The following is a 10,460-nucleotide window of genomic DNA, read 5'->3' as shown; positions in this document are numbered from 1 at the left end:
ATCTTCCCAGTTTTAATACGGTTGTGAAAGCCAGACATCAGAAAAGCTGAATTAAGAAAAATTAATGCTTTGAATTGAGGTCCAGGCTGAAAAAAATGGAGAATATCTTGGGCCACAAGAACAAAATTATCTAAACCTAGATTAAGTAGATGCAAAATGATCATTGAAACATTAATTATAAAGCTAAACTTTATCTATTTTGGATATGATAGGCAGAGAGTCCTTGAAGAAAGCTTGATAGTTGGTGAAATGGAAGCCAACTGGGCCTGGTGGCTCAACAGACTGATAGCATTGTGATTAACACCAGCTGTCTGCAATTACTGTAAATTCGAATCTTGCCAGGCTCAAGGTTGACTCAGCCTTCCATCCTTTCTAAGGTAGGTAAATTGAGGACCCAGCTTGTGGGGGCAATAAGCTGACTTTGTATAAGTATACAAAAGTATGAAGGCTATTGCTTAACGCATTGTAAGCCGCCCTGAGTCTCTGGAGAAGGGCGGCATATAAATCAAATTTTTAAAAAAATTAAAAAAATTGAAAAATAAGCTGGCAGAAAACAAGATGGCTAGATACTATTACTGATACCATGAGTATGAGTTTACAAAAAATGCTTACAGTCCTGGTGAACTGTTGTCTATCATGTCATGAAGAGTCAGAAGTAACAATAATAGAATCCCCCCTCCCCCTTGTGTACTTTTCTGCATAACACTACTGAATAAAATTTAGCTTGCTACAATTTAAATAGAATTTAATTTTAGTTCTACTTCATTCCAATAAGCCAATAATAGTACACTCTGTTCTAATAGCCCAGCATGATTCCACCCATGGTCATTGTCCTTTTATTTGAAGTCCCTAAGTACCCATGCGTTAGGCGCCCAGCACCTAGTAAGCCAGCCTGCAAGCATTGATAAGTAGTACCTCATCCAAATTTCACAAGCCCAAGGTCCTTGGTGTTTTATGTGCCCATTCTCTGTCATGCTCCAGAGTGTTCACAATATTTGTAACACAGGTAGCCCTCTGAAATTGGAAGTCCAAGACAAGGGAAACTCCTGTAGGCATTTTGCTTTATCATAAAGCTATAAACCTGAGCAGCCTCCCATATTGGAAGGAAATCATAAGATAATTCATCACAGTCCTTAAAATTCTTTTGATGTTCAAACACGGAATTTAAGGTGATTCATACAGAATCTTTCATGATTCTGAGACAAACTTAGTCATTTTTATACATGTATTCCTAAATAAATTTGCAGATACCTACCTCATTAAAACATTCATTCTGAAAAAAGAAGACTCCAGTACTATAGGAGCCTTAGAAAGAAACATGATTTTCTAAGAACAAGAGGAATGCCTGCATGATAGTGTTTGCCATGGCAGGCATTTTAATAAATACTTGTTTTCAAATTTATTTTTAAAATATCTGGTGCCCATCATGTTTTAATTCATTGAAAGTTTCTACAATATAGTACTTATTTTTAGAAAACATTTCTCTGTTATTTGGGTTCTGCTGCTAACCTGCAGGAATCATTTCTTGAGTTCAAGTCATGGAGAAGAATGTATAATACAGCCCATGGTGAAACCATAGTGCATACTACTTTTATTTTTATTTTTAAAAGTTTATTTTTATTTATTTTTATTTTATTTTATTTTTAAAACATTTTTAAAAGTGTTATCAGAATTCTGAAAGTTATTCTGATATAACAAATAATATTCCATTTATTCTTGGCATATTTTCTGAGTGCTAATTATGCTAAAGGCAAGTCACTAGTGCATCAGTTAAGGAATAAAAATGCATGATAGAGAAACAATGCATTTTTTCTGTTTTACCTTAAATCCTTGTAAGGGTTTGTGTTATCAAATTTCAGCAACTTCATTTTAAGCCCTTATAGGAGTGATTATCTGCAGAACTTTAGGTTTGAAATTGCTACAAAAGGCTATTTTTATATGTTATAAAAGGCCAAAAAAAAACTCTTACAAAGCATCTTGTAAACTATTGCTTACATGGAGGTTTGTGCAAGCATTAAAGATCCTTATTTATTTAAAAAAAGGGGGGGAGCTAAATAAACAGTTTTTATGAGAACAAGGTCGTCTGCAAACTTTCAGATACATTTCAAAAACCATGTCTGGAATTCAGGAGTTGAAATCGGGGGTTACTAAGGCTGTCAAAGTAAAAAGCCATAATTATTTAAATTATATGCAAGGGCAAAAACTAGCAGAATGAAATGCCAGATCTGATTCACAAATAATGTCAGGCAAGACATTTTCAAACAATTGTTTCTTAGACTGTAGATTATGGCCTGACCATATAAATCATTAAATAATAATGGGTTGTACATCACACTAATGAACAAATCACCTTTTTGACTGACATCATTTATGAACTAGGCTAGTGTACTAGTTATATCATTTCTCAGTTCCTGCATGATAAATCTAGTAAAAAAGTGAACTAACAATTAATTAAAAGGCACACATGTTCATGAAATACAGTTTGCTTTATCCAAATTTAATCTATAGCTAATGAAAACTTGTGTCTTTTTTAAAAAAACTATTGGTCTAGCAAGATGGGTAAAGATAATGCTTATAGTTTTAATAGATATATGCATTATGCTGTTTTTATTGCTGTTTTATTGTTAATTGAGTTTGATACAAAATGGGAGGCTATTTAAATTTTTAAATAAATAAAATTAAATGCATAAATTCAAATAATTTTGGTGGAGAGCACCTACTAAATTTATCAAATTCTCCCAAAAAAATTAAGCATTTAAAACTCTAGTTTTAAAAAACTTGAGATGGTTATATATATAGAAGAACAAGGTGGATTATAATCTAATAATGAATTAAACACAAACACTGGTTTTTTATATAAACCTTTGAAATATTTTAATTATATTTTTACATAACAGATGAGCAAAAGTTATCACTAGTGCTTGAAGATTTAGAATATGTATGTCCAGGAAAGTATCCATAAAAATATGTTTATGTTACATAACATATTGCAGCATATATACTTCTGAATTAGCGCCCTTAGTGTCCTTTTGGTACCCAAAAAGGCAAGCCAGAATTTTCTTATCACTGTGATATGGTTCATAAATTTGGTGCATGAGCATACGTAGCAGCCATTCGTTGACGTCATCAAAGGTCTACTTGCTGATGATAAAGTCATACATGTACTTCAAAATCTAGCAAAACCAAAAAGGCTTCACAGTCCACTCTGTACTGAAAGTGCTTCATAATTTACCAAAGCTGAGAAGCCGACAGAGTTGTCAACCAGCTGCATAGCTGCTGAGGAATGAGTAGAACATAGGAAGCTTCAAGCGCTGTTGGTCCTTGCGACACCAAGAGATCACCGTTCCTTCGTTATTTGCGGTGTACAAATGATGGCCATCACACGAAAAGGTAAGGCTATAAAGTTTTCAAAAAGACACAAATAAAAACAAGTCTGTCAGATAGCCTATATCCTAAGGTATATATCATTAAATGGGGAGAGGAACAAAAAGAGAAAGAGAAAGATATAGCCTGTAAATCGGCTAAAATTTCACTAAGTCTAGCCCGTCCTACTTGGGCCAGCAGGGAGGACTTACTGTGGATCCCTTTGGTCAAAAAATTCTGACTGTCAGGATCTAGAAGAAGAGCCTTCTCTGCCACCCTTTGGAACATCCTGCCCTCCAGGGTAAGATCTGCCTCCAGATCTTTATATTTCCTCAAGTAATTTTTTGCACATCTATTACATTGTGTACGAGCCTGAAGACCTGGCTCTGCAAATTGGCCTGGGGACTCAATGGGGAAGTTCAATTCTGAGGTGATGGCTATACTGATAGCAGAGTCCACTCCCAGCTCCCTGCACTCTACTCCCCACTCATCCATTTTTTTTTTAATTAATCATATTGATGTTTTTTCTTTGTTTTCCTTTCCTTGGTTTTTTATTGTTCTATTTCACTTTCACTTCGTTTAAACTTCGTTTTTATTTCTTCAGGGTTTTTTTTGGTTATATGCTGTCTAGAGTAGTCCCATGGTGAGATAGGTGGCAATTTAATTTAATAATAAGGACAATACAAATGCTAATCTTACTCATTTTCTGCATTGAATATATATATTTCTGCTTACATTGAATTTTATTGTTTACAAAAAATATCTCTCTACAGCAAACTGGCATGTAACCAATCACATATGCACCATCTAGTGTAGCCTGTCAAACCTTACTGATGTGATCTGGAACCCTATGGAATAGATGTGCAAAAAATTACTTGAGGAAATATAAAGCATACAGGTAGTCCTCACTTATTGTCTCATTTAACAGCCTTTTATACTGGGGATAAATTGGGGAGGCCAAAGATAAATTTAATTTCGTTTTAAAGTATTTTAAGATTTGTATTGTGTGTTTTTAATTTTGGCTGTTCACCGCCCCGAGTCCTTCAGGAGAGGGGGCGGTATAAAAATTTAAAAAATAAATAAATAAATAAATAAATAAATAAATAAATAAATAAATAAATAAATAAATAAATAAATACTGTGGTATAAAAAGATAGCTTTGCAACCATTTCTCACTTTCATAACCATTGCAACATGCCACAGTCATGGGATCCCTATTCGGGCATTTGGCAACTGGTTTGTCACAAGCAGAATTAATACAGAAGGTGGGAGTAAAATCATAAGTCACAATCATGCGATGTCTTGCGTAATAACTGCGATAATTCACTTAACAACCAAAGAGGAAATGAGATAAGCCCACCATGGTCATTTGATATTTGGCTTAGCAACCGTGACAGTTAGCGATGGAGTTGCTGATCCTAATTGCCATTACCAAGCAAGGACTTATTAGTGCAAGATGTTATATTAACAATTTTCTAACCTTTCCCCCTTTGATTAATTCTTCATTTTAACAAGGAACACATTATGGGAATAGTTTAATGTCATATTAGGCAGTGGGCACTTTCATTAAAACCAAAAGTTATTAAGTGCTACTTCCGAAAGAGAAACCTTAAGGGGACTCTAAAGATACGCAAAGCACTCCAACAATTATATTAACTTTTTGGAAAAGGCATAAAAATAAATTGCTAAATGCTACCAAATGATCATTTTTTTACCTGACAATTGGTTTATTTGATTTAGAAAATGTAATTTCTCGGACAGGTTTCAAATCCCATGTACTCCACAATCTATAGAAAAAAGACAGAATGAATGCTACTTTGTGCAACTTAAATGACAGAAATTGCTTTTATATCCTGCCATGATTTTTGCTCATGTTGCAGATTTGCATAATCTGTTGAATTAAAATTGAAGAAAACTGAATGTAATATTGAAAAACATGATTCTGATGCACTAATGCATACAATACATACATTTTGTTACGATTTTTACATTTTATTGTGAGAGAAATCAATTTAAGAGAAGGCCTGCTGTGCTGGAAGAGATCAAAACCCTTTTATTATATCATCTTATTTCCAAATGTGTCAGTTTTACCATTGGTAAAGGTTTGCCATCACTACCTCCGTGATGGCAAACCTATAGCACATGTGCCAGAGGTGGCACGCAGAGCCCTCTCTGTGGGCACGTGCACCGTCGCCAGCTGCTCTTCCGGATTACGTCGCGTGCATGTGTGCCAGCCATGGTTTTTGCACAAAGACCAGCATGCACGCGACAGAACACTGAAGAGAGCAGCTGGCCAGCACGCATGCGTGCCAGACCAGCTGGCATATGCATGTGACAGAACCCAGACGTGCAGCTGGCAGCCATGCACATGCGCATCGGCCAGCTGCTCTCTTCTGGGTTCTGGCACTCCAGTGTGCACGTGCACACCAGTTTCAGCACTTGGTGCCAAAAAGGTTAACCATCACTGGTCTACCCTGAACAAAAACATTTTTCTAGTTGTTTATAGATAGGATCCATCATTATAGTCAAGCAAATTCCCTTTCACCAAAGTTCTGTTTTATCTTCTGAAACTTTATTGTAATAAATTATTCCTGGATACAAAGTCTGATTTAAATCTTTTCATTAAGCAAAACAGTCCCCATATTTGATCTCACAAAATTACTACAAGACATCCACAGCATTCAGAAGTTCATTAGGTTGCTCATCTTTCATTACAATATAATGATTCATGATAGACATCTTCCTACATTGCACAAACGAACCAATCACTAAGCATAATCATTTATGGGCATAAATCAATTATGAAAACACCCAAAACTAAAATAGAGAAAATTTCAACCATCCAGATATATTTTTAATATTTGGCTGGCTCTATAAATGCTTGCCTTTCCTGCCCTGGAATTATTGATTTAGAAGTCAGGGCTGATACTAGCTGATAGATGTTAGACACAGCTAGCTACTTCACAATTCCTTGACTGGGATGCTAGCTAGTTCACTGGAGCGGATGCTGCCTTGTGCTCTGCCTACGCCTTATTTCTGAAAAAAAGACCACATTCTGAGGTCCATGCTAGAATCTTAAAGGGCTGCCTTGGCACAACTTCACAATTCTTTGGAGGCATTGACTATGAGGCTGCTGGGATAATTTCCTGCATCTTCTCCTCTTATTCGTTTGAAGGTCTTATTTTCTTTCCTGCATAAGTACAAGGAGAATCAACAATAGGTGAAGAATGAGGAATAGGAGGATTTATTTGATGGGTTTCTGGTCCACCTCTCTTCTTCCATCAAAAATCTTGGTTATCCATGAGCTAAATTATTACAGTTTATCACTGTCAGGCTTCATACCAGAGTCCATAGCAAATCTGGACCCTACGGATATTTTAACCCCTTAGTTAAGAATAGGCTTACTCAGCAGAAGACTCTCAGACATCATTCAACAAAATTAAAGTTTTTCTTATACATAGGAATTAAGTTATGTATGCACATTACATTTTGCCCATTGCAGGGCAAAAGAAGTCAAAGACATTATATTCATCTATTCTCCAGAGTTCTTAGGCTCATAGTTTTCCAGGTTAACATATGATGATTTACTTAGTGATCTTGTATATTCAAACATATTTTCATAGTGTTTCTCTGCTTCATCTGGTTGCTGCCTCATCAGATTCACTTACAAATGCCTTAATCCAGGAGTCTCCAATCCCCGGGCTGCGGCCCACTACAGGACCAAGGGCTATTCAGAACTGAGCTGCGCAAGAAGCATGCCGGCGTGCATGTGTGCAGCTCAACTCGTGCATGCGTAGAGCTCAACTCGCTTGAGCGGTGGGCTGGCGCACACATTCATGGGTATGCAGCTCCACTTTGCAGTCGAGCAGCGTGCACTGGCCCGCCGTTTGCATGAGTTGAGCTGTAGCATGTAATATCACTGTACTTGCACAGCCCAGTTCCCCTCCCCGTCAGCCAGGCCACCAAGCCACAATGGTTGGTGACCACTGCTTTAATCTATGTCAATATAGTGCATATACAAGAAGCCCTTGATTACTAATCACTCAGTTAGCAACCATTCAATGTTACAACAGTGCTAGAAAAAAAGAGAAGTGGTCCTCAAAGTTGCAGCCACAGCAGTCTCCCCTTAATCATGTAATAGCAATTTTGGTACTTGGCAACTAGCACACATTTGCAACAGTTAGAGCATCCTGCAATCACCATTTGTGATCTTCACAACTGACTTCCAACAAACAAAGTCAATGGGGAAGATGGCAAGAAGTGACAAGTCACAGTCATGTAATGTGTTTAATGATCCACTGTGATTTGCTTAACAACCATAGCTGGAACTGACAAACGTACATAAGTTGAGTGACAAACTTACGTAAGTCAAACTTACATATGACATTGCACTTTACGATTGCTTCAGTGAGTGACAGAGTTGCCAGTCCCAATTATAGTTAGTAAGTGAGGACTACCTAAACCCCTTGGTGGAATGCAAGCAATATTATGTTTGCCTGTGATGTAGCCTTTAGATTAGAGACCCAACTTTACTTAAAATAGCATGAGCATATTGCTTTAATTATGAATGAAACACTAAAATGTATGTCAGAAGAATTATGTTAATATTTCCTTTTATAAAGAGAAAGATAGTAATATTGAATGTACAAACTAAAGAGATTTATAGTGCTTGGTAAAGCATTTGGCAATATTCTGAATGGAAAGGTCAAGAGGTGAAAATAAAAAAATTTGGGAAACAAAGTATGGTTTTATGCAAAGATTTTTGCTTTTCAACAAACTACAGAAATGTACAAATGTGAGAAAATAAGTTTAGTGAACATTGTTGCTTTAAAGAAAGTATGGTAAAGTGAATAGATTTGAATTACAAAATCTCTATGTATATGGAATTGAAGGTTGGTTGCTGAATGTAGTAAGAGTGATAAATGATGGAGGTAAAACTTCGACAAGTATAAATGCTATTTTGTGTAAATGAATCAGCTCCAAGCAGGAAGTAAAATAAGAATGTGTAATGTTCCCCAATGTGTTTACAGTCCTCAGGATGCCCATACATCTGAGGAAATGAGCTACAGTGTGTAAAAGTCATGCCATTTAAGGGCCACAATTATTAGCCTTTAAGATTTTCAAAGGTTCTTTGTTCTTTGTACTGAAATTAAACTATAAAAATAGAATCTTTGTAGAACAATGAAGGAAAAAGTTTTCACTACACCATAGAACAAAACCAGAAAGCAGCCACATATACCTTAAAATCAGATACTTTGGGGTGAAAACAATGCACACCTTGAATAGTATCCAAAAATGCATTATAGTTTTATAAGTGACATATATCTCTAAAAACAAAAATACCCTATTAAAATCACTCACCTCACAACTCCATTTTCTAGCCCTCCAGCAATCACATTGATAGAGATTCCTTCAGGCTGGTTGGAGAAAGCAACAGAGCATATGATTTCTCTGCAATGCACATGTCCCACCAGGTCACCATTGACTGTCCAGAGTCTGAGGTCACTACCACCACCAACTGAAATATAGTCAAATTATTGAGTAAGCAAAATAAAATCTACAACACGATTAAACAAAGTAACATATAGGATCCAAATAATTCTACTAAAACAAAGAAAAGTTTATAGTCATATAGAAGCAATGAACTGTATACCACCATCTGATAGTAACTATGTCTACAAGATGCAATGAAAATGGTTATAATTGGTTGATATAAAGGTAAAAGTTTCTCCTGTCCACTCGTTTCTGACTCTAAGGGTGGTGCTCATCTCCATTTTTTAGCTGAGGACGCCAGGGTTGTCTAAGACATTTCCGTGGTCATGTGACCAGCATGACTATATGCCAAGGCACATGGAATGCTGTTATCTTCCCACTGAAGTGGTACCTATTTATCTACTCACATTTGCATTCTTTCGAACTGCTACGTGAGCAGAGCTGGGGCAAGTAATAAGAGTTCCCCCCATTGCATGGCACTCAGGTCTTGAACACGGGCTGTCAGTTTTCCAGCTGACAAGCTCAGTGTCTTTAACCGCTGAGCCATCACACCCTCAACTGAGTAATATAATCATCACTAAAAGACAAAAGATGTCACTGGATTTTGCGAAGACTTTTTGTCAATGGAAAAATAAAACTTTCATTTGAGGATATAAGAAACACTTGAGAAATTATACTCATGTGAAAAAATAAATATACCCCATTTAATTTTTTTTATTTTTTCCACATATTTCAACATACAGAAATCTGAACTTCATTTCAACAATACTAATTGATACATGGGATATAATATAACAAATATCATGCACCATTTACATTTTGTAGTCTATTATATAATGGTAAGTAAACATAAATGAAAATTTCCCATGTGGAAAAGCCTAAGTACATTCCTACAATTTCACTTCTTCAGATATCTAAAATTAGAATCCATTGCACCACATCAGGTGCAAATAATTAGAACACTGTTAGAGAGGATCTGGGAGGAACCTGTCTTATTTAAAATTCAAGTATTTAGTCTGATTTGTTCTTTGTTCTTTTAGTGTGTGTTATTATCATGCCTAGATTGAAACAGCTCTTTGTGGTCTTCAGAAAAAAGATTATAAATCTCTAAGAAACTGCAAAAGAATTTTAAAAGATCACAAAACAATAGGATATCAAACATTCCACTGCCTAGAAGATCATCTACAAGTGGAGAACTACCAACTTTTCACATCAGGCCAGGCCAAGTAACTCTCACACCACTGATCTGCATGACTCTACCATTAGAAAGAAACTACACAAATTAGGTCTACATAACGGTATGCCAAGAAGAAACTTCTGTTGCCCAGAAAGAACATCAAAGCAAGGGTAAAGTTTAATCATGAACATCTAAGCCAGGACTTCTGGTACCAGGACTTCTGGTACAATGTACTCTGACCAGATAAAGCAAACAGATATTTGACCATAGTACCAAAAGACATGTTTGGCAAAATCCAAAGATATTTCAGGAAAAGAACCTGATATTAGCAGTAAAGCATGTGGCAGAAATCTTATGATATGTGACTGCTTTGCTGCATCAGGGCCTAGGTAATTAACCATCATAAAATCCATTATGAATTCTTTAT

The 10,460-nt window shown here is 36.1% G+C and overlaps 1 protein-coding gene across 1 annotated transcript in view; it reads right to left on the bottom strand.

The window, feature by feature from the left end:
* Nucleotides 1-2,938: 2,938 nt before the first annotated feature.
* LYST (lysosomal trafficking regulator) overlaps nt 2,939-10,460 on the bottom strand; it is a 99,356-nt gene continuing 91,834 nt past the window's right edge. The window contains exons 51-53 of the mRNA XM_070932544.1: nt 8,725-8,881; nt 5,079-5,150; nt 2,939-3,396 (exon numbers count right to left, since the gene is read on the bottom strand). Coding sequence (XP_070788645.1) covers nt 3,258-3,396; nt 5,079-5,150; nt 8,725-8,881 — 368 coding nt within the window. The 3' untranslated portion in view covers nt 2,939-3,257. The remainder of the gene's footprint in view (nt 3,397-5,078; nt 5,151-8,724; nt 8,882-10,460) is intronic.

This window comes from Pituophis catenifer, unplaced genomic scaffold (genome assembly GCF_029215685.1).
Source record: "Pituophis catenifer annectens isolate HBS135680 unplaced genomic scaffold, rPitCat1.0.hap2 SCAF_1, whole genome shotgun sequence".
Classification (NCBI taxonomy): domain Eukaryota; kingdom Metazoa; phylum Chordata; class Lepidosauria; order Squamata; family Colubridae; genus Pituophis; species Pituophis catenifer.
Note: the sequence above shows the minus strand (reverse complement) of the source record. Positions and strands in the feature narration are given on the sequence as shown.